At 45.0% G+C, this 24,129-nt stretch overlaps 3 protein-coding genes and 1 long non-coding RNA gene across 8 annotated transcripts; 1 reads left to right on the top strand and 3 right to left on the bottom strand.

Annotated features, from left to right (window-relative positions):
• Nucleotides 1-167: 167 nt before the first annotated feature.
• Nucleotides 168-5,878, bottom strand: ercc2 (excision repair cross-complementation group 2). Its single transcript, XM_077723228.1, has 23 exons — nt 5,744-5,878; nt 5,489-5,588; nt 5,077-5,154; nt 4,944-5,006; nt 4,768-4,881; nt 4,428-4,544; nt 4,249-4,365; nt 4,047-4,170; nt 3,725-3,821; nt 3,482-3,615; nt 3,245-3,413; nt 3,067-3,185; nt 2,766-2,835; nt 2,579-2,648; nt 2,402-2,503; nt 2,231-2,294; nt 1,878-1,999; nt 1,697-1,789; nt 1,561-1,633; nt 1,150-1,220; nt 945-1,088; nt 734-877; nt 168-664 (listed from the first exon to the last, which is right to left on the bottom strand). The coding sequence occupies exons 1-23, from the start codon at nt 5,746-5,748 to the stop codon at nt 572-574; spliced, it is 2,283 nt and encodes a 760-aa protein (XP_077579354.1). The 5' UTR covers nt 5,749-5,878; the 3' UTR covers nt 168-571.
• A 349-nt stretch (nt 5,879-6,227) lies between these two features.
• Nucleotides 6,228-14,198, bottom strand: LOC144200912 (cdc42 effector protein 2). The gene is made up of 4 exons (XM_077723291.1): nt 14,127-14,198; nt 13,512-13,588; nt 9,606-9,764; nt 6,228-7,894 (listed from the first exon to the last, which is right to left on the bottom strand). The coding sequence occupies exon 4, from the start codon at nt 7,731-7,733 to the stop codon at nt 6,966-6,968; it is 768 nt and encodes a 255-aa protein (XP_077579417.1). The 5' UTR covers nt 7,734-7,894; nt 9,606-9,764; nt 13,512-13,588; nt 14,127-14,198; the 3' UTR covers nt 6,228-6,965.
• LOC144200913 (uncharacterized) lies at nt 9,727-13,581 on the top strand. The gene is made up of 3 exons (XR_013327219.1): nt 9,727-9,779; nt 10,797-10,865; nt 11,938-13,581. It is a non-coding gene; the product is annotated as an uncharacterized LOC144200913 (long non-coding RNA).
• A 155-nt stretch (nt 14,199-14,353) lies between the features above and the next one.
• On the bottom strand, nt 14,354-23,679 carry zc3h4 (zinc finger CCCH-type containing 4). 5 transcript variants are annotated; one of them, XM_077722478.1, is made up of 14 exons: nt 23,305-23,679; nt 20,576-20,888; nt 20,106-20,213; nt 19,832-20,030; nt 19,160-19,305; nt 19,007-19,085; nt 18,789-18,922; nt 18,544-18,657; nt 18,352-18,463; nt 18,161-18,270; nt 17,558-18,021; nt 17,220-17,428; nt 16,898-17,101; nt 14,354-16,767 (listed from the first exon to the last, which is right to left on the bottom strand). In XM_077722478.1, the coding sequence occupies exons 1-14, from the start codon at nt 23,379-23,381 to the stop codon at nt 15,176-15,178; spliced, it is 3,861 nt and encodes a 1,286-aa protein (XP_077578604.1). In that variant the 5' UTR covers nt 23,382-23,679; the 3' UTR covers nt 14,354-15,175. The 5 variants fall into 5 exon arrangements, with proteins under 5 accessions (XP_077578604.1, XP_077578605.1, XP_077578601.1 ...); XM_077722479.1 differs by having other exon boundaries at nt 17,220-17,425; XM_077722475.1 differs by having other exon boundaries at nt 19,832-20,213.
• Between the last annotated feature and the right edge of the window lie 450 nt (nt 23,680-24,129).

The raw sequence follows: 24,129 nt of genomic DNA, 5'->3' as shown, positions 1-24,129 counted from the left end.
CAACACACAAAACAAAAACCTTTGTTTATATCTAAGAAAAAACAAGTTTTACTCAGAAAGATGTTTCCTGTCGTATTTCAAAATAAAAGCACGTTCAAAGTTGTCTTGGTACAGCATACATAAAGTCGCAAGGTGGGACATAAGTGAATTAATTGCTTCAAGCAATACAATGTTTTCCATTTTCAATTTATTCTGTTGTCAGAAATCCATGAATCTGGATCTCCATTGGACAGTCATTTCAGTTTCACCGTTTTGGGGTCGAGGGTTCGATCCCAGTTGGGTCCTCACTGTGTGAAGTTTGTCCTCGGTTTCCTCCCACATGAACACTCTAAATTGCCCCTCACCTAAAGGGTGTCCCCTGCCTGGTGCCTGTAGTTTGCTGAGCTGGGCTTCGGCACCCCCCGCGAACCTTGTGAGGATAGGCGATTCAGAAAATGCATAAATGAATGATTACAAAAAAGTACATAGGATGCAAAATGTACAATATTAGGTCTAAATGTCTGCACAACAGACGCTTAGAGAAAGAAGCCTTCCCATGTTGACCCTGCTTGACGCAATACGAGCGACTCGCTCAATTCTGATGAGCCATTTGGGCGATCTTCTTCAGCATATCCTCGGACTGCAGTTGCTCCAGTGTCAGCAGAGACAGACCCAGCTGGTCCTCCTGTGGTGAAGAAGGGCGACAGTTATTGACGGGCTCCTCTCCACCGTGTACCGTGTGTTTGAGTGGCACCTGTCGGAACGGCTGAGCCATCTGCCGGAGGAAATGCTTGGACAACTGCACCGTCTCGTCCACGGTCAGGTTGAGGCTGCCGTCGTTGATGTGCTCCTGGATCCAGCGAGGGAGCTTCCCGCGCTTGTCTGCTCGGGCGTAACGCTAGAAAGAAATAATAATTAAAAGAAAAGAAGAATACATTGCCATCCCTCGGGATGAGGTGAGGTACCTTGTCGGCAAAAATCATAAGTCCGTAATCGGTCTTCCCTCGGATGGCGCGGCCGACGCACTGCGCGGCGTGTCGCATGGCATCAAATGTGAGGAAGTCGTTCTCTCGGATCTGGAATTGATCCCGCAGGTACTCCAGTCGAGCCTGCGAAAATCGGCACCGGCTCAATATTTGGACAAAAGCAATATATAGCGGGTGGTGTTACCTTGAGGATGCGGCTCTGTGTGTAAACGTACGGGACGCCAAACATGATGACCGCTCGGCCAAAGTGATGCACTGGACACACACAAAAAACAAACTTTCCTCTAAACCTGGAAATAAGAACTCCCACCTCGTTAGAAAAACTATCAGAAAAATAGACTCATTAAATTTTCGGGAAGAATAGAGCTCTTAACAAAATAATTGCTTAAAAAAACATGCTTAAAAAACTACCTTTTCCAAATGAGTGCTTACTTTTCTTGTCTTGAAAGTATATTCAATTTTTTTAACACAATTTTACTTGTAAATTTATCAGGAAATGATCCTATTAAAAATAACAGACAAAAACAACAATAAAAAGGAAATTAAAAAAAAAAAACTCAAATTTTAAGACAATTTATTGTTATAAATAGTTTACCAAAATCGATCCCTTCCGACACTTTCCCCCGCGCCACCGACAGCAGGATGGCTCCTCTGCCATTCTCGCACGCCTGGCAAGAGACGAGTGTGGAATCAAGGTTGAGAATTAAAAGACCCTTCACGACAGATTTTACCTCTTGGTACTTCTCCAGCGCCATGCTGGTCTCTGCGGCATCCTGCGTTTCGATGAAAATCAGCTTATTCTTTTGAATATTCTCCAGGATGCCCTAAAAGTGGGAGAGACGTACAAATACAGTTAGTTGGCGTGGCCGTGCGAGCCAAACGTTGATGGCGAGCGAGCGGGCGGGAGCCGACCTGCTCGTACCAGGACGCCACAATGTTTTCCATGTAAACATAGCTAGTAAAAAAAGCCACAATGCCGTCGGGGACCACGGCGGACATCTCCAGCAGCAGGTTGCCATAGTTACGAATCACAGCTAGGGAGGGGAAAAAAGTCGTGAATTGAGTCAGCAACGTCATTTTTTCACTAAATATTACAAAGTAACGCGTATGCAACTTTATTTTCTGCAGGAAAATGTGTTCATGACACTTTTTTTTTGCTTTGGTGAAACCACTGCTGTACTAATAACCCATTTATATGGCTATAAAATTGTGACAACTTTGTTCAAAATGACAACAGTTCAATTTCAACTTTTAAAATTTCTCACCAAAATCCTCTCTGGTCTCAAACTTGGAGCTCAGGGCCACCTGATCGTTTCCGCGACCGACAATCTGGAAGAACAGAAAATTGGAATGCCAAAACAAGTTTGAGGCCAAAATATAAATGTTAAAAAAAACACTCATTTGTCGCACAGAAAGGGATAGACAGAGCGACAGACCAGCGGGCAGAGGCAGGTTCGTGCCAGCGTCATGGTGAAAGAGGCCATAGTGACGGGTCGGAAGTCCAGGATGCGAGGGTAGATGTCCAGTGGGGACAGCGTCTGACCGGGGACAAAGGCAGGAGACAATGATACAATGGTCTACGAGAATAAAGGCAAAGCAAGACCCAGACTCACCCCCGAAGTGATGACGACCGACTGGAACCTCTGGAAGACGGGCTTGATGGCGATGGAAGGGTCCATGCAGCTGATTGGATACGACAGAGATAACGATTCCACGTTTTTAACAATCCTCAAAAAGTCATTTTGTTTTTAAGAAAGGTCAAACTAAAGAGACGGAAAGATGGCAGTACAGTCTCCCTACCTGAAGTGCAAGACTGGGTTGGCGATAGTTGGCGTTCTGTCTTCGAATGGCTCGATGATGATGGTGAAACCTTTGAATAGGAAAATGCCATTTTGTACCAGCATCAAAAGTGAGGCATTTCTTATTTAAGTATTATTTTTAAGGAAACAAGTAATACATGTATTTATTTTAAATCAAATGTATCATATTGCTTATTTTAAATGAAGAAAATCAATAATCCAATTCAAATTCAAAATATAAGAAAAAATGTTTTCGTTGCATTTTCTTTGCCCAAAACGGCTCTAATGAGAAAACGACGCACCTTGACTATAAGTGCTGACCAGCGTTGCGAAATTGGAAATGAGCGTGACGGCCGAGAAGTCGGCGATGTCGGCGATCTCCAGCGTCCGCAACAGCGACTGCAGCCGCTCGGCGCAAAATCTGCGTTGGATTCCGAGTGAGCCGGGTGGCGCTACGTTATGAAGCCATCACCATCTCACCTGAGAGGCTTGCGGTCAATGCAGACTTTGTCGAAGATGTCTTTGAGGAACTGCGGGGCGCTCTCCTGAACCACGTGCTGCACCCTCAGACGGGACTTCAAGTACTCCACGAAGCGCTTCAGAAAACCCACAAAATGCTCGGCGGTGCGGATGTTACCGGGAACGGCCTCTGGGGGGCGGGGAGACCCATCACTCAAATTGGATGTTCGGGTGCCTAATGGGCATTGAGCTCCTCACCTTTTAGAATCTCGTCCGGCAGCACGGGATTGGCCAGGTAGACATCAGTCTCCCGCGCCACGTTAGCTTCCTTCAGGCCTTGCACCAGGCGGTGATATTCCTCCTTCAATTTGGAGGCATCAGTTTCTTTGATCCTGTTCAAGGGGTTAATCACAATGACGGCTCATTTTTGACCAAGAGGGTTGGCGACAAATTACGGTTCCCGGCCCTCTCAGCCGGAATGCCAGTGAATTGGGTTCTTACCTGTGAATGGTACTCTGCAATGTTTCCACGTTACCATGACAACGGTCCAGCGTCCGCCTGGTGATGTTGACACTCATGGAGTCGATGCACACATTGTCTGCCGGGTGATGTAAATTTGGATATTAGAAGAATCCTAATCTATTATATTGTTTTTAATGTCAACACACCTGCTGCACTGAAAAAATAAATACTCAAATTTGCTCAGCACTGAGTTGGGAGGGAAGGTGCCGAATTGAAGCATTATTGTGGCACACGTTTGAAGTGTCCAAGAAGTCAGCTACCTGGTCTATGTGGTGATAGATTTATTCCGTCTGGTACTGACCGATGTTGTGTGCCTCGTCAAAGACCACCACGGATTGCTTGGCCATCTCCTTGGACACCACGTCTGCAATCTTGGGGTCCAGCAAGTAGTGGTAACTGTACACCACGATGTTAGCGTGCAGGAGCTAAATACAAATGACGACAATATTGCCAACACTTCCAAGGAAGACAATTTACAATTTTGACAGGTTCAATTCTCATACCGAATAGCGCGCCAGGTAGTACGGACACCATCCTTTTCTGCGACCAAAGTCCTTTAGGTCATCCAGGTTGTAAATGCCAGCAGGGAGAGGCACCTGCCGGCCCACTGCATCAAACTCCTACCGGGCAGAGCAGAGAGGTTTGATCCTAAGTCAAGTGGAAAATGAATGAACCGTCTTACCTCATAGAAGCTGCAGACGGGTTGGTTGGGGTTGTTGTGGTTTTGGGCGCGGATGTAGGACGCCGTCAGACTGTGGCACTTGCCATCCACTTCCTTGCCAAAACGCAAGCTGCTCACCTGGAATGGCCAGAATGCAAACAAATACGGCTATGTGAGAGAAAGAATTGTCAAAAGTTGTTGATTCATTCATTTCATCTTGAAAGGGTTCAAATGTGGTAATTAATTTAATGACTGATTCAAAAACATTATGACCCTTTTTAATTTTTTACAATTCTGACTAACTTGAAAAATATTAAAGAAACCTCAAGTAATTTATTCGATTATTTATTGGAGAGCTGACCTCAGGGTGGATGCACAGGTTCTTTCTGGAGGAAAGCGCCAACCCCAAAAAGTTATTTTTCTCGCCCGTCTCTTTGGAATAAAACTCCAACAGCTTTCTCAGCTCCTCCACCACCTAAACACAGGAACCATCAAAAATGGGGAACCGGAAAGGTTCAGTGAGTTGACTCAAGTCACCTTCTCAATCTCAGGGACTGTTCTGGAGCAGTAGATGAGTTTGGTCACATCCAGAGGAAACGCCTGAGAAGAGAAAAGTGCAATTTCTCAAATAAGGAATCAAAGCGAAACATGATGCTGAGTCAACGCTCACCTTCTGGTAGGCAATAATAAGAGACAGCAGTGATATGGTCTTGCCAGTTCCTGATGGCATCTCCAGGACGCCATGGCCCTGAAAGAGGACCAACATTATTCATTCATTTTCCACGTAATTCTCACAATAGTCGCGGGGGGTGCAGGGCCTTATCCCAGTGTGACACCGTCAATTGGTGGCCAGCCAATCGCAGACAACATCATTATCATTTTTGTTGGTAAATAAGAGGGCAAAATAGCCATTGCCAAAGATGAAATCAGGACACATGTCGCCCTCACTTTACAGTTTCTATTGTAATATTTAAAGTCTATAGAAAAACTTTTACTCTCGTAATGTCGTTACGAAAACCCAAATTAGTTGTCATTTTTATGACATAAATAAATGACTGTTTAGTCTAGTGCGCATTTCTTACCTTAGCATCCAGCGTCCTCTTGAGCTCCAGCATGTACGAATATTGTTCAGGATAGATGTAGTCGTAAGGAAAATAAACTAAAAGGCCGTCGATGTTGAGCCTGGGTGAAAAGAATACGTTTTTATAGACATTTTCCTTTGTTATTTCAAGTGGCTGCATCCAGCCAATGCCCAGCTAGCAAGCTCAAAACACTATCGGTCACATTTAAGTCGCCCAATTTGGACGATGTCAATCTTAAAGACACGGAAAACTCACTTCATTGTTGCAAAATGTATGCTCTTCTTTGACGCTTTATAACTTTATTCGTTAGGAGTTTTCATGGAGACATTTGTTGTGAATGAAAAGCTAGCGTGGAGATTCCTTTTTCTTCGTTTTTAGTATTTACGTCAGATGTAAGCTAAATGCGTTTTAGCGCGACCTACTGTTCTTTTTCGTTACTGCAGTCTGGAAAAGAGGCATGCGTGTGCGGCATCCATGTTGGTGGGGGCAACTATCCATATTACTCATTACTCTTAAATTAAAATTTGCGCCATTTTATTCTTTAATGGGCAGACATACACAGAAGTTAGAGAATGTATTGCCATATTATGTCAATCAACATTCATTGAAATTAATTTCAATTTGCTTCTGAAACACAAATGCTATGGATGTTAGGAACCAGTTGTAGCATAATATATGCATAATAAAGAGTAATAGTTGTTATTGCAAAGATGTCATGATATGAAAATGATGCAGCAAGCAAAAGTAATTTTTTTAATTGACACAATTGGAATGGCAGAAGAGGCCTTATTTACATATGTAACACAAACATTCCTCACCCACGACGTGAAAACTAGACCAATATTTTCAATGTATAATAGCCAAAGTTAAGCAGTCTTGCACTGAATCTAGTTGAATGCATCATTAGTAATATTGTAATAAGTTTGCATATGATTGTGGATCACATTCTCATTCAGAAAGTTTTATATTGTTAAAAGAAGTATCATTTAATGTGTTATTTATTAGTTGTTTCTTATTAAAATGGTTCAAAGACTCACAAGCAAGAGATAAAAAAAAATATGGAAAGATGCCGACAATGGCTGCTTTGAGGCTCTGAAGGACCAGCCTGAGCTCATTACCGCATTTGATGCTACTGCCTTATTAAAAAAAGAAAACAATGTCATTACTTCCACAATCATAATCGATCATGACATCACTACTACAATGTTTTGTTTTTGAATAAACAACGATGTCATAAAGCATTGTTTTGTTCATTGACATGAACTTTTCCACCATTTAATTCATTATAATTGTTTTAACTTGTCTGACATGCCAATAAATGGGATCAATTTAGGAAAGAGGCTGCAACATAGTGAAACGCTACATGTATATACATTCTGCAAGTACTCTAGCCAAGATGTCCGTCCTGTCACGCGGTCTCTGATTACATGTATTGGTGTAAAAGGCCTCATCCTCCATCTCAGCCACCCATTTTGGCTCATAGCTCACATCGATTCTCCACGTCTTTGTAGCGGTCCATGATCCTCAGGACGTCGTCCAGGATGGACGGCCCCAAATCCAGGTCCAAGTCCAGGGCTGCCGTGGATTCCGTTCGCGGAAAGAGTCCGCACGGCGAATCGTCACGCAGATCCTCGTTGCTGAGACCGGCGTCCGAGTCCAGACTGAGCCCTCGCCGCCCGCAGATGTCGGACACCGACTCCTCCGACGAGACCTCCGAGAAGGACCCGGACGACGGGACCAGTCGGCGGAGCAAGGGCGAGAAGGAGATGTCCCCGCCCCCGTTCTCCACGGGGCGCCGTCCCGGCCGCTTGGCGCGGACGTCCGCGGGCTGCAGGCGGCGCTGCTCGCCGTCATCCAAGTGAAGCCGTGGCGGCTTGGGCGGGGCTTGCTCGTGCGCCACGAAGACCGGCATGGAGATGGTGTTCTTCAACAAACCCGAGGACGAGCGCTCGTAGTGGAATCCGTTGTAGGAGTAGTCCGAGGCGGCGGCCTCGATGCCGTTGCGTCCGTCCACGCTGTGCGAGCGAGCGTCGCCTTTCCGTGCCGGCAACATGTCCATTTTCCCAGAGAGGAATTCCACGTCCCCAAACATGTCGCGTTCGCCTCGCGGCCCCACGTGGGCGCTGTGGCGCACGTCGCCTAGCGGGGGGCTGATCATGTCACCCGACAGCACGTCACGCAGCTTGGGCTTCTTGCCTCGCTTTGGCGTGCTGCTCTTCAGGTACATGGGGGTCTTGGCGGGCATCCTGCGGGGCGACCGGCCGCCTCCGCCGGACACCACGGACCACTCGGGTGTGCCGGGAAGCAGACGGGGACACCACAAAGACGGGGTGCAGATAGTCCAGGAAGAAGCTTCCACACCCAGGACGAACAGCGCAGACAGCACAGGTGGGCTTCGTCGTCAACCTGTGCCAAAAACATAAATTAGATATGGGCAGGGTCCAAGCAAAATAAAAAGAAACAATTAAACTTTTTGGTCGTTTTTGTAAGGATCGACAAATGTAGTATTTATTAACATGATTTAGCCAAATACAATTTGCATTTTTTTTATCTGGCTAATGTAATTGCGGGTTAGCCAAGTTAGAGTCAGTCGAGGGAGTTTTCAGTCTGTGTCGTCATGGCAATGGCATGTGAAGCGATCCTGTGAATGTTCACACTCACACACACAGAGTTCTGTCTGTTTTGCATGTAACACTCCTCACACAATAAACCACACACACTCCAGTACTACAGTACATTCAATGGCCACTTCATTAGGTACAGAGATAATGACTGTAATACAAGCGTGAAAATTACCACTAGCATTCAGCTAAAATACAACTACTTTGTCCTGAATGTTCATAATGTCACAAACAAAGTACATTTGTTTCAAATGTCCTAGAGTTTTTTGCCATTAACCCTCCTTCTTTTCCAGTTTCCAGTTCTCTAGAGTGTATTGACAAACAAACAAAAAAGAATGTCTCCACCTGGCGATGTCATCATTGTGACATCTGTTTTCGCTCGGAGACTCCTTTTGGCGCCAACACTAAACAACCCCCCCAGTTTCAAAGACCCCTTGTTGTTGACTCACATGTCATTATAGTTGTACTCAAATGCACACGTGCGTCAAAAGGAACGAAAAAGAGGCGTTGATGTCGACTCATTGCTAGATTTGGCAACGTTTTAGGATTTGTCAGTATCATTTGGTGCTCTAGGCAAAGCTGGAGCTTTTTTGTTGACTCGTAAAAGTACAAAAACTATCAGCATGTATCTGAAGAATGTGTTCATTTAAATGATGACAAGGCAGAATGAGTGCCACTTATTTTCAAGCTGTATTGTGAGTTGAGGTCAGAGCTAGATAAATTAACTCTTTGGCTGTCATTGACAGTACTCGACGTCAAATGCATTTTGATAGGGAGGTTTGGCAGAGGTCATTCCCCGAGAGCTTCTCCCATTCTTAAATTTAAATGGCAGGTTATATTTCAAAGAGGAAATCTTCGTATAGTTTGCATAGCAAAATTGATTATCTCAGTCAATGGCTATCAATATGGAGAAGTCAAATTAAATAATGAACTTGAATCTAATCTCAGGACTAATTGTGAATTCAAGCAGTACTACAAATAGCAAAATCCCAAGTATAGATCACTCACAGGCATAAGGGGAATGTGATTAATTAAAAAAAATATCTCAACTGACCTCAGGCACTTAAGTGCGTGCTCCACGCAGACTATTGACTATGACGTCACTACACAATTTAGGAGCACCCCATTTATGAAAATATGACGCCGATCCTCTCAAATCTGGTCTCATCTCACTTAGCCCTTAATGTTGACATCAAATTTATGATTTAAACATTAGACTTTAACTAGAAAATTATCAATATAATAATTAATGTATTACTATCATTTAATACATTTAACTACCCTCACTCGTTTTTTTAAACCGCACCGAAATCAGCTCAAAATCAAGCTTCAAAGAAAATCAAAAAACGTATTTAATTTTATGCAATTTAATTATTATTATTGAAATTCTCGTTATATCGAGGGCGTGTCATAAGCATGTTTAGGGCTAAGTTTGACATATTTTGACTGCTATCAATGTAATAAAGAGTGTAAAATTGTGCGTGGCATATATTTACCGATTGGTTCCTTTAGTCTTTGTCCTTTGTCGAATAAAAGATTGCGAATCAAAGAATGTTGGAGGCAGAGTCCACCTTAACGTTAAGCTCTTTGCCACTAACTGACTGTCGTCTGCGCTCCTTTCTCCTCCCGTTGACCAGACAACTCGTGTGAAGAGACTAGGAAAGATCAAGGTAAAGTGACGAAAGGAAAAAAATGCAACGGCAAACTTTCAAAACAAAAGCACAAATTTCATCTTTCAGTTATCAAAACGCGTAATATGCAAATATATTCTCCATTGAAGTAATTAAACGTATAATAAAACGAATATATCTTTCATTTTAAAGCGTTATAATAAATTTCTCGACCACTTGTTATCACAAATATGCTTTTACTTTAGAGTATTGGTTATGAGTCACCTCACTTCCAGGAAAACTTTCGTAAATTTGATGAGACATGTACAGTATGCTAATCAAGGGGTTGGCGTGTGAATTAAGAGGATTACTATCACAAGGTTTTTTTTTTTTTTTTTTAATCAAATAGGTAAAGGTGCCATGCTGCTATTCAAGTGTAAATTGCCTCGGGAGGTTTAAAATAAACGCTTTGAGTACTGCCGGATCTCTTTTTATGGTAGTGTGCGAGCCTGAGTGTTAATTTGATTAGTGGTAGGATAACAGAAACATGCAGGCTTTGATTCAAAATATGTTTTAAAATTGTAATTATTTATTTATTATTCATGTTTGTTTGTTATTAAAAAAATGTTCCCAATATCATCACAAATATATCACATTACCTATTGAAAACAACAGTCTCATTAAATTGAACTGGAAAGTGAATTAAGTGCATTAAAGTGCAGTTGAGGTCATCCAATCACTTTTGACTAAGAGGGCTGACAGGAATCAATCAAACCAACCTCTCCCATTCATAATGAATTTAGACATCTAGCACCCTCTACGAAAGACAATGAGTTAAATGAGTGTGTGATAACACAATTTCCAGGCCCATGTGATTTTGATTTTCATGTTAACGCACACTCAGCTATACGCCTATTAGCCATGATGCCGATGTCAATTATTACAACAATTAAACAAACGTGTCATGTCAGCAAATTGGTCTGCAACGTCCACACTTTCCACACATCGGAGGTGCTTGGAGAAAAAAATAGACCCACTCAAACACCTGACACCACATTATGTGCTTTGCCCGTACAGCATTTTTCACCCATGTAACATGGCAGCATTTTCCAGACACTGATTTTTCTTCTCTTCTGTGGCTAAAAGGTAAGTGGAATGTGCAGTGCAGATAAACAAAATGTCTCTGCAACGTGTGCTTACATCACACAACGGGTATGAGATCACCTAAATAAATCAAGATGTAATCAGAGCGGACCTCCACTTGGCTTCGTGGCGAAGCTCCAGGCCCCCCTAGGTGTCACCTCATGCTGAGACACCCCCCAGGCCTAGTCAAAAGACCCAATGAGAGGTCCTTGAAAGTTCAGCAAAGAGAGCAGCTTTCCCACCGGCTATCAAAGATAACATGAATTTGCAGCCTTCTGACATGGAAGTACAGACATAACGCCGCCGTCCATCAGATAGCCTATCATAAACTCACCACTTCAAATATTATTTGGGCATAGTTCAGGATGTGTTGTAAGTTAAGGGAACACAAGGAGGGGGAACAGGAAGTGGTACATGTTCACACAGGCTTTTTTTGATGTTGGCATTGTAACAGCTCGATGCTGTTACGCAACAGGTGGAACGGATCCTTCCTGCCAGTTCTGAGCGTTCTGGCTTCAGAATGTAAATACAAAACCAAAACTGAAATTCTGCCGTGACATCATGGCAGGGAATTCTGGGAATCTATGAGTAAGTATAAGACATTCATGTGGTTCCACTTTATTGGGATTGCCGAGCCCCAAAATGACAGAGTGGCTTTTGCCAGTTAGTTGATTGCTAACGGCAATATTGCATCCAAGAATGAGGAAGTACGGGAAAAAAAGAGGGACGACCTCACATTGTTCGGAAAAAGTATCAATTTGGAAAACAATCTCCCCAAAGTCGCACCCGAAAATCAGTTCTTCCTCTGGCCACCATGCACCCTCCCAACATTTACTTTATTACAAGAAGGTCATAACTACAACACGCCGCACTACATTTGCTAATTTTTAGTCAATAAAATTTGACAAACAGGAAGCAAAGAACTAAAATATTGGGGGGGGGGGGGGATTATTATGTCAATAAGGATGTGTGTAAAAATGATCCACCACACGTCCCTGCCTATCAATTCATGCATAAAAGCATGATATGACAAATTAAACAAGGAATTTCTACTCTCTCTCTCCCAATGTGCTAGGATTGGACACTTCCGCCACCCCTCATCCTTCATTCCCACAAGGCCGCCCACCCTTCAACGTCCAGAAGGCTCCGGGCCAGTGCAGAGGGTCAGGGCCCTCCATTGACAAACATTCCAAAATAGAAGGAGGAGGAAGACATGTGGTGGAAGCGGGAACCAATCAGCTTTGCCTTTCGAGGATTACTGGTTTGAAAAAAAACTTCATCTGCGTAAGGTGGGAATCTTAATAGCGGCAAGACAAGGAAACATTGCACTAAATGCGTGCACGCGACAATAACAAGAGCAGGAGGGGCTTCGAATCCCGCGTCAGCGTTTGTCGAGAACATTCCGGGCCGAGGTGGTTTCAAACTAGCCCTTCACAACAGGAAGCGGAGATGTTGTTCTTGGAATAAAACGCCCTGTAGTTGTCTTTATAGTTTATTGCTTGCAAGGAGGGGGCGACTTCAAATTTTGATGACTGTGAAATGGAAGAATCTGCCATTGACGGTGACACACGTCCAATGCATTTAGACCAGGGAGGGCTGGCACTGAATGAATGAAGAAATATGGTATATAATACAAAAGTGGAGGGAGGCAAGACTTGAAAGAAAGGACCACATGGGCCGGATGCGACATGACCTAAAGCTATCCCCAGACATTAACTAGAAGGCTAAAAGCAAGAAGATTTCGTGGAACAATCCATTAAAGAGGACAAAGGGGTGAGGGTTAAATCTATTGTCTAAAACAGCAGCAGGCCCAGCATCGATTTCTCAGAGTGGCTTGGATCTCCCAAGAGGTGCAAACATGACAAAAGAACTTATTTTTGCCAAACCGACGTGCCCTTTCCAGCATCTCGAAATATTTACGACATTAAGAGATTAAGTGGCCCACCGGAATCACGTCGCTATTTGAAGCTGTGGCGGGACGCGAGCCAAGACCAAAGTGGTGACTTGGCTTCATCCATTTTTTCCTCTGAAAGTTTTTATTAAAAACAAAATCACAGTGTCATTATTTAAGCTGTTTGCTGATCAACTTTGAGCTAAAGGCAATTTTATTAGAGAGGATATATGGAATGTACTTTGGACGTCTATGGCTGTCAATGGCAGCCAGAGTTAAGATTGCAGAAGTCATAAGAGATTTATTCAACAAAATACCCACGGCCACACTCATCTAACCCTAAAGAGACCAAGTGTTGATTTGTATATTCCTATGAAAAACATTGAAATGACAATAAACTTAAAATGGTGTTCCAGTCACAGCACCCCCACAAGGTCACAGTGAGTGGTGCATGCATCCTGCCTTCATTTGCAGTCATCAAATCTCCAAATCCAGGCCAAAGGTTTAAGAGGATCACTTGTGCTAAATATATATATTTAAATATATATGTACACGCAGCAGGTAGCAGTAATTGGTAAGATTAGCCATCAGAGACAACTATGTGTCAAGCTACTGAAATAGAACACCTTCACTAACACAGAATTTGGGGAAAATAACGGAATTATTCCTAGAAATGTTATTTGTGGCTAGGTTGGTATGAAATTGAAAGACACAATAAAGTTGAAGGGGGGAATGTTTGAAATGAAAGAAGAGTTTACCTCAAAATGAACTCACTGGCTGCCATTGACAGTGATGGATGTCCAATCACGGGCCCCGTTCACAAAGGATTGGATGTCTATGAGAAAGAAGGTTAAAAAAATCAACTAAACAAGCTCAAATTATCCTATTGGATTTTTGTGTGTTGTTTTTGCAAAACCAAATGCAGCCATATTTTCAGGTTTTGACAAATGACCTAAAGAGGGACTATCTCCATCTGGTGTTGGACCCGAGAAGTGTAAGCAAATGTTGGCTAAACTCAAGCTTATGCTACAGGATATTTTCAAAAATTGCTGTCCTCATTTGTACACCCCTGAACAAGAGGGTCTTTGTGCAACACAGTAGGAGAACATACCGCACTTTGGGTTGGGTAGCCAATGTACAAATAAAAGAACTTTGCTTCCCTGGCCAAAAAAACAGTTAATTAATTGAGTACTTCTATTGTCCTGCCATTGGCTGGCAGCCAGTCTAGGGCGTATTTTTCCCTCTTCTCTTGCCGAGTCAGGACAGATGAAATTGATTGAACACGCTAAATTTAGCTAGCCACTGTCATAGCTAAGGACTTACGTAGATTTACGTAGTGGTGTAGTGAGAGGAAGTCTCTGAGGTGCACTCACCGGTCCCACTGGAGCCGAGCCGACTGGTATTCTGACGGGAAACGGGAAGTGGAGGCCGTGGATCGCAGTGAGGGCAGGAAATTGGCTGCACATGGAGGCCCGATGGTGCCTGTACAAAATGATTCAGCATTCTGAATACCAAAAGATAAACATTAAAAATACATCTTCCTGACTGTCTATACTCCAAAAATAAATAAATGAAAAAATAGAAAAACTGGAGAGAGGTATAAATATTGCATATGGCAGATTTCTTTATTTCAAATACTCACCTATAATGTACAGTTAGAAAAGTCCACCGCTCCATTATAACAGACAAGGAACAGCTGAAATGGATACTGTTATTATTGAGAAAAAAATGTAAGCAGATTTACAAAGCTGAAAGGAAAATAATCAATGTGCAATGAATGACATAATCTAGTAAAAAAATTAATGTGTTAAAACAAATAAGTATGTGGAAATAATTTTTTAAGTATAAAAATAAATTAAAAGGAAGGGTTTTTTTCTCCATCTTTTTTTTACAAAAGTGTGAATTGTCTGATGAGGTGGTCTCTAAGCTCTGGCCTCGAGAGAAACCTTTCTCAGTGGCGAGCTGCGGTAAAATGTTATGTGATTGTCATGCCGCCACCGAGAATGCTAGAGACGCAACGTGGAGGTTCCCCAAAACTGAATTCTCAGGAAAACGGAGAGCAATGATGGAAAGGGGCTACACCTCAATGAAAAGGATGAGGTGGCAGACATTAAAAACTGGGTTCTCCTTGGTGGGGAGACAGTGCATGGAAGTAGAAAAATAAATATTCAAAAAAAGGAAACAAAGCTGCTTGTAGAACGACGGGCAGTGGTGCTGTTATGCGAGGAAAAAACATGAACATTTCAATTCCACCCATCTCTCAATGCTTGAGTTGGAGGTGAGTAAGTGAGTGAGTTAACGAGCGGATGCTAAAACACCCCGTCTCTTTTGTACACACTTATACAACAATTCCTCTGTTTAAAATAGACATTTCAATCTCCCACGTCCCCAAAAAGTCTTTTGGCGCCAATGCCCTCCGCTGTCACTGGCAGAAGGGCGACGCGGTCGGATCAAATCCTTTGAAAACGTCCTTGAGCGACCCGTTGTCCTGTTCGGCGGCGGGCTGCTCCGCCTGGGACGGACTGTTCCCCCCAAACGGACTGCCGGAGCCGCCGGGCTTGCCAGCCTGCTTCACCACTCCAAAAAGAGTGGAGACGGGCAGGTTGTGGACGCCGGCGGGAGGTTGCTCCGCGGCTCCCCCGAGAGCGGCCGGACCGCCGGTGGGGGCACCTCCTTGAGCGGCGGGGCTGGGCGAAGGTGCGGGTTTTGGTCGGGGTCTGTTGTAGCTGTTGTAGCGGTCGGTGCCTTGCTCTGCGCTTTTCTCTGGTTCGGGTTGGTCCAGCGCAGATTTGCGGACAAACAAGGGCTCCTTGAGTTTTGCTTTGCCCGTAGGGGGCTCGCCGGAACGGGACTCCGAGTTGGGGGAGTTGCTGGGGCCCCCACCGGTGCCGGGGCTTCCGGGTTTGTTAGTCCGAGGGTCATACAGACTGATGTTGCTCAAGACGTTGGCGCCCCCTGGTGCGCTGGGCACGGCGCTGCGTCCAGACCCGCCCGAAGAGAGGAGCCTGGGATCGTAAGGGGCGATAGACGGGGGCGGGGATCCGGGCGCGGGGCCCAAAGAGGATTCGGAGGGAGGGGGCGGAGGTTCCGACGGCTGCTTGAGGGCTGACTTCTGTGGCTGGAGGCGAGGATCCAGGGGGGCCTTACGTGTCACGCGGGGGTCCATTGGTTTTTCCAAAGGAGTGGAAGGGAGTGGTGGGGGTTGACCCAGAAGTGCCAAAGGGGGAGCAGGAGCGGGCGCCAGTGGGGGAGACATGGAGTGGGATGGGCTAGAACTGACCGTCTTCAGGATGCGAGACAGCAGTTCAAAGTCTGGTAGGGAGGACGACGTAGGACCAGGGGGGTCCGAGGAGGGGGGCGGAGCTATGGGAGGCGACTGCGATCGGACGACGCGGGACAGACGTGGGTCCATGGAGGAGACCGGAGGAATGCCCGGGGGCAGAGGGAGAAGGTCCTGTTTGGGGAGGGGGAGCGGGAGGAGGTCCTCGGGGGACCAGGTGATGGTTTTGGAGAAAGCGGGCATGTGGAGAACAATGTCCTTCTTGATGTGGCTGAACTGTTGCAGCTGGGAGCGTGGATCCCTCAGCGCCATTCCCATGAGGGGGTCCAGAGGGATGGGGACGGGTTTGTCCCGGAGGACTCGTTCCGTCTCCTCCTCCTCCGCCGCCGGTACCGTGAGGGGCGGCGGCTTGTAGATCAGGGGAGGCTCCGGTTTGGGGACTTGGTGGGGGGTGGGTGCGGCCGTCAGTCGGGCTAACCGCGGGTCCGCCGGCGGGCCCGACGAAAGCACAGGCGGCGCCGCGTCGACATCGGCAGAGCGAGCCAGACGCGGGTCGCGAGCCAGGCGCGGGTCGGCAGGGCGCATCGGAGGGTTAACGGCCTTCTGGAGACGAGGGTCGCTCGGCGCTTCAGGCTTTGGGGGGGCTTGCGTCTGCTGCCGGAGCGTCTTCAGGATGGACGTCACGCTGCCGCCACCGTCCTCATCTTCGCTGGAGTACCAATTGCCTGAGTCACCTGGAGGCATATGGGCATCTATCAACCAACTGGAAATGTTGCTCATAAAAGTCTTAAGGTTCTTCCCATGCTTTTTTGATCACGAGAATATAATTGAAAATGCATGTGAATGATAGTGGTGAAGAGTCACCTTCAGTGTCTCTGCTCTTCTCTGTGGCTCCATCCATGCGCCGGGCTCGGTCCTCGTCCTCCTGCTGCTTCTGCTGAATCCGCATGAAGAGGACACGCTGTGCCGGCGGGAGGCGGTCCGAGACGGATATCCCTCCCTGATTGGTACCGTTGGCGGCATCCTCTTGACTGCTTAACTTGCCACCACCTACTTGGTACTTGTCACCTAAAAGCAGACCAAAACCTGCTTTTAATGTCCTTTTCTAAAGAAATAAATGTTTTGTTCCATAATTTTTTTTAAAAAGGCCAAACTTTAATCGTGTATTTCTTGCCATGACTCTCACCCTCTTCCACCACTCCTTCCATCTTCATTCCCTCTTGATTGAAGAACGTGTAGTTCCCTCCGCCCGGAGGTTGCTGCATGGCGCCCGGGTGCGGAGGGCAATCGCCAGAAGCAAAGGTTCCCATGTTGTCGGGGGGGTAGCCGGACGGGTTTGCCCCCGGTGCGCCGGCTCCTGGGGTCGCTGCCTGACTGTTGCTGGGCGGCTGGCTTCTGGGGGAAAGGGGTGCCGTTAAAAAATGGAAAATACTTCAAATCAAGTATGTATTATGTCAAACACCTCGATCAGGTATTTGTCTACTTTCCACAAAAACAGCACTGAAACAGTGTGCGTAGACTCACTTGACGGCCAGTTTGTGAGCGAGCTGTCCTGTGGGCTGCACTTTGATCTCAAACAGGGACGGGATCTTCTTTCCGCCACCACCTCCACAAGGAGGAGGGGGGGAGGCCATGTGAGGAGGGGGCCCACTGGGATTCAGGGGTGGTCCTTGGTAAGAAACTCCATCTGGATTTTGTACAGGTGGACCACCGCCACAGGAGTTGGGAGAGGGAACCTGCCCCGCTCCAATAGGAGAAAGCTTGGAGGTGACGGACGGCGGATTGCCAGCCGGGATGCCTCCAAAGTCACCGGACGCGGGACCTCCGAAATCCCCCGCTCCGGCCAGTTCGGAGGGTGCCGGGCGAGGAGGTGTGGGAAGGAGTCCTACTCCGGGTGGGGGTTTGGGTAGAGGGTTGATACCCTGTTTTTTTAGCTCCTCTACCTCCTTTTCATCCTCTGCACCGGCCTCTGCGTCTTCAGCTAGCATCTGAACACATAACATGGGAAAAAATCATTATTATCTCAACACCAACCAAAAGTAATGAAATTGAGATCAATTCTTTTAGTTGGATGTCGAATACATTTTCAAACTTTTTTTTTTTTTTTTTTTTAATGAAGAGTCATACCTTATTGAGCAGTTCCTGGGTATCCTCATTAAGGTTGTCGTGGGAGAACATGCACTCGTCGCCATTGACGCAGCTGCCCGTGGTGTGGAACAACTTGCAAGGGAATTCGCGTGGCTTTGGTGTCAAGGAGATAACAGGCAATCTTAAGGCAGTTCCCTTTTCAAAAGTTATCAAAGGCTTTGAAAGGATATCATGCATGTAAGGGCAGTGGTCGGCTCGGGCACAGTAGCCAGTGATGTAAAACTTGCACAGTTCCTTCTTCTTGGGCAACTCGATGTCATGGCTAAAGTTGCAGTGGTCACCCTGGTCATTGAACAAAGAGTATGAACAACACTGACCAACTGTAGTTAACAAAAGCATATTGTCTATTCTTCTTAGCTCACCCAGGTACATCTGCCTTCAATGTAATACTTGCAGATGGCTTTTCCTTTCTTATCTTGGTATTTTTCATTTTGATTTCTCTTTCCCATTCCTCCTCCGACATCCCCTCCTCCGTCCTAAAAGAATATAGTAACGCACCAGCCAAGGGCAACACAAGAATACAAGTAAGAGACCGACTGAGAACAAAGACCATTTTGCCCGCAGAAAAACTGAAATGTCATAAGATTGAAGCCAATGGGGACCATACCCCATTGTCCATGTCCCCGTTGTTATCGTCGTCGTGGCACGTGTCGCCCCGGCCTCGTCCACGGCCTCTCATTTTGCCTCCTCTCATCATGTTGCGTCCTCCCTTGCCTCGACCTCTTCCACGCCCTCCTCTGCCTGTGTACCGCCCAAGGACACACATTCGCGGCAATAAGTCAAATAATCACCTTGAGCTGACGTTCGCAGGAAGAACGGACTTACCTCGTCCTCGGTCTTTGGACTTTTTGTACTGATAGTCATCATAGTCCTCTTCAACCATGTTGTCATAGTCGTCGTCATACTGGAAAGGGACAAAGGGATAAACTCACCTCCCTTTCATCCAGAACAAAATCCTAGCATGCCGGAAGAGCTCACCTCCATCTCCTCCCCATAGCCATCTCCGTCGTCATCGGCCATCTTTACGTTTCGCCCTCCTCTTCCTCGGCTGCCTCCTCGGCCTCCCCGACGACCGCCTCTCATACCACCGCGACCCCTCATGTTTCTCATGCGGCCACGCCCCCCTGCAGGAATAAAAAATAACATCTTGTGTCATTGTCGGTCCGCTTATCGACATAAAACTCAGCCTTGTTTGCACCACATTTTATATTGATATATTGATTGACTTCAATGATAGTGACAGTTTGTATTTTGGAAAAGTACTTTCTCGCCTCCCTTCATCCTTGTGTACATAATGTAGGTCAACGTGACCCGCTGCATGTTTACTCACCAAGAACAGTAAAACCGAACGAACCACAACACCTTCGCCAAAATTGGTCAGGTTGAATGTTTGACAATATTCCTCACTTCATTTTAGCCACCTTGTCGAAAGGCATGCACAATCGACTAATAACACTTTCCAAGTGGATTACTCCAATTTCATAGTACTTGACTTTTGGCCTACCAATGACAACAACAGGCGTCCAATTAAATTTAGCTAAGAGCAGATTGACAGTGTTAGTAGTAGAACCAATTGTGGTTGCCATTTTTTAAGCATATTTGAATATACTGATGGCCTAATTTTCTCATGCGAAACTAAAGGAGACCCACCTCGTCCACCACGCCCGCCTTCCTTGGCCTTGCGATACATGTTGAGCTCTTTGACGTAGTCGTCGTACTCCTCGTTGCCCATTTCGTGCTCCTCACCCCCCTCATAGTTTTCCTCCTCGTAGTCATCGTAGCCGCCATAGCCCTGCTTGTCCATCTTCATGTACCCCCCCTTTTTGGGACCGCCGTAGCCGCCACGAGACTGCGGGTGGGACATATCGATCCCGTCAATCACCGGCCCGGTGCGTCGTTTTATGCCCGTTGCTTGTTGACTTACGGGTGGGGGGTACTGGGGACTGTATTCTCTGTACTTTCGCTTCTCACTGGGAGAATAGTCGGAATCGTCGCTTAAATCCGAGAAATCTTCGTCAGAGGAGGCGTGACGCTGTCAAAAAACATATTGACGTTAAAGTGGGGTACACAAACTCAAATAATAGATTGGAGTGTTTACCCATTTCGGGTGTTTCTCAGAATTTGTTCCGTTACGTTCACGGCAACAGGTGAACAAATTGTTAAATGGCTTTTCATGCCATCTAGTGGAAGAGCATTTCAATGTCCTGACAGTAAGTTTTTGGGGAGCTAAAATGTTACCTTGAAAGGAATTCTGAAATGACGACTGACACGTGTTAATATAAGACATCAAACATTAAAGTCTTGAAAAAGTTTGAACAAACAAATAGAAAGATTTTTTTAATTCACCTGTGCTTCAAATATTTGAAACAACTGTTAGCTTAGCTTTCGCCTTACCTTGTGCTTGGACTTGCGTTTCTTCTTGGCGCGCCTTTTTTCCCGCTCACGTTCCCTTTCCTTCTTCCTTTTGCGCTTGCGCCGGTGCGAGCGCTCCTCGTCCGAGTTACTGCTAGCGTGGCGTTCCCGGGTCCGAGGGGGCCGCTCCCCGGCATCCCCTGCCGTCCCTCCATCCAAGCCGCCCCCTTCTTCCGTCCCCTCGCCGCCGCCTCCGCCGCCACCACTTCCAGCAGGGGCGTCCCCAAGCGTCTGCATCTCGACTTCACCCCCATCATCCTCCAACTCGCCCTCTTCCAGCTCGCCATCCTCTGGCCTATATGCACACAACACAAAGACACGTTAACTTTCCTGTATTATCTTTAGTATTACATGCAAACTATGTAATATTACATCACCATTCCAAATATTATTTAGTTATACATTACTATGTGTTTGGATCAGAGGCTTTATTTGGATATCTGAAAAATGACAGACTGCAGACATTTCAAGATTGAAACTAGGTTTATCCGATTCAGGGAAGTCTACAAATATACACAGGTGGAAACATTTGGGCACCCTTGTCATTTTGATCATTTAAATACCAGTCATTTATTTGGACTAGTTAATAGGAAAGTGAAATTGCCACGTGAGCTTTTCAAACATCATTGAGAGAATCTATTCAAGGTGGCTGATTGCATTTCTATGGCTTTCTGGGAAAGAGTGGCAACACAGGGGCCTCAAAATAGCTCTCAAATGAGCTGAATACAAATATTTTTCAACATTGTAGTTTAGGGAAAGGCTACAAAAGCTACCTCAGAAAGACACTTGTTTTGATGGATATTACACATCTTCCATTAGTTCAATAGGCTTGTAACTGTCCATCAGAATTTATATATTAAAACAATGGAAATTGTCAGGGGAGCCAACAACTTCTCAATAACACTGTACTACATAATGAACTGGGACATGCAATATCCTTGTACCACAGGTTGCTGCTGATTTTTAAGGGAGCAGGCAGATTGGGACCTCATTAACAATCAATATTAGAATACAGTCCCCATTTTGCATTATTGCAACTTAAATCAGCACATTATTTTCTTGTGTAATAACTCTAAATGAACTGCCACTATATGAAGATTGTTTTCAACCAAAAGGCTAGAAAGGCAAATGCAAAAAAAAATAATAATTCTTGTGTATTGAAAGCATTTTTAACCCCAACAATGTATACTGCCAGTTTTTCTGACAGAATAGATTTAAGAATAACTAAACAACCATTTAATACCTATCAGACATTTCGATCTGATTACTTTGTAAAAAAAAAATTGAAACCAGTCAGACCACCAACAGGTTCCAGCCTATTCCCATGAAACACACACTCAAGAGCTAACATATCCCAACTAGGCGTTCCTGTATTCTGCCAAATGACTTGAGTTTGATGTCTAACACAGCTGGAGCAATCGATTCTGCGTATACAACTATGGATTAACAGCAACAAAAGACTCTTTTTTTTTACTGTGCCTAATTACCATTCTGTTACACACCCTAATTTAGCAAGTCAAATTCAACAAAACTATCCTACTCTCCACAATGGATCATGTACAATCTCCAAAAAAAAGGAATCCATTAGAGAAGGGGCTTAATTAAAAGGGGTGGAGGGGATACTTACTGTGACTGGGCTTCTTCATATTTTGAACACACATGCATTAAAAAGTCCTCCCCTTTACACTTTGGGGTCACTGGTGGGTTTTTGGGGGGTGGGGTGGGGGGCTTGGTTATTGGATTGACTAAAACATTCAACCGCTTTTCCAACTGGGGGGTTAGGATACAAACTTATTTTTGTGTTTGACTTCTGGGATGCTTTGCAGACATTTTACGCACAGCTTTGGTACTATTAGATGTTAAACAAACGGCACAATCTCAGGGTGGGGGAGGAGTGGAGGGGGGGCTACTTGGCAGTTAATGTGCCCTTCAAAGTCATCAAGGTGACATCGCTGAGGGGAAAAAAAATCCAATCCTGTTAAAAAGAATCGGCAGGTTTAGAGTAGACAATAGTAATAACTATTTTGACCACTGGGACGTTTGTTGCAAATACGCTTGTCTTTGTGGGCTTGATCTATATAAAGCGTTTATGTCGTGTTGGGTTAATAAAGTGCTTTAAAACCCTTGGATGTCGTTTGAATTATTTATTTTAGTGACGTAGGGACGAGCGAACGTCAAAGTGGGGATATTTACGTCAAATCAACATGCGCACGGTTAGCCACTACGAAGCTAAGGAGGCTAGGTTAGCCGGCTAAATTAGCCGCTGAATTGGGCCCACTTTCAACACGCGCTTGCGTTTGTCATTCAAGTCGAAATTAACCCACGGTAAATAAATATGAAAAAATAATTTGGTCTTTACAAGGACTCGGAAAAAAAGCGGAGAAGCCGCCCCACGATGGGTTAATATTCGTCGAAGTTGTCGACGATTATGCCGAACGAGCCAAGTGTTTAGGAGACTTGGCCTGTTTGGAGGACTTCACCGCCGAGGTGACATAACGTCATAAAATAAAAGGGAAAACGTTCTCTCCGACGTATTTTTGGCCTTCCAGTACAAGTCCGTTACCTCTCCTTTACCCGTTTTCCAGACGAGTTTGAGTTCCTCTTTGACAAAAAAAGAAAAAAGGTATCCCCGGGCTTTTTGTGTTTAAAAAAATAAAAAACAAAGGACAAATAAATATTTTCATTGAAATATGATTGTAGAATTACTCGACCTTTCGTCAGTCAGGAGACTGTTGTGTTCGTGGTTGGTTGGGGAGTTTGGATGGACAGTCATGCTTTCCACAGCCATTTCCTCTCTCTAACCCTTAGCCAACATGGAGGTGCCCAAAAATTCAAACTCGAGACTGGAAATTACTGTCTTATGCGTCACTTCACAAGGATCTACTTGGTTTGGAATTTAGTAGAGTTTAGTTCATAAGCAATAGGCAATTCTCCACTACAGTTGTAAGAGAAATTTGATGAAATTGAGTCCAGACGTTCGCTTTCGGTCCTACTGAAGCGATCTGAAATGACGACTGATAGTCCTAAAATGGCTGACTGTCTTCTTCAAACACAAACGGGGCGGGGTATCTGCCCAATGGCGTCACGATTTCATGTTCTTATATGCGTCTCCCTGGCGGTGGCAAAGAAGAGTGAAGAGAAAAATAAGCCCTCCGTTTTGACTAGCAGACAAAGAGGTAAAAGGGCCTTCTCCCCAGAAAAGAAAGTCATCATGAAGATGAGACAGGAAAATGACTGTTAAAAACATTTGATTAAATGTCACACAATTATATAACTATATCATATAAATATGATATAATTTAAGCATTTCTAAATTGCTCAGCTTCTGTATTTTGGGGGGCACATCAAAACAAAAAATGGTAAGTATTTTCTAAGCATGTATTATGAATTATGGAAATACAATTTTAGGTCTTTGTGTGGGCCACACCACATAAGATTTAAGTTCCTACCATTGTCCAATGCCCTGGACCAAGAGTGGTATTGCACCACGCTTTGAGAATAACCATCGGACTTTCCAAAACCCCAATTAATAATAA

The sequence above is a fragment of the Stigmatopora nigra genome, chromosome 8 (assembly GCF_051989575.1).
Source record: "Stigmatopora nigra isolate UIUO_SnigA chromosome 8, RoL_Snig_1.1, whole genome shotgun sequence".
NCBI lineage: Eukaryota > Metazoa > Chordata > Actinopteri > Syngnathiformes > Syngnathidae > Stigmatopora > Stigmatopora nigra.
Note: the sequence above shows the minus strand (reverse complement) of the source record. Positions and strands in the feature narration are given on the sequence as shown.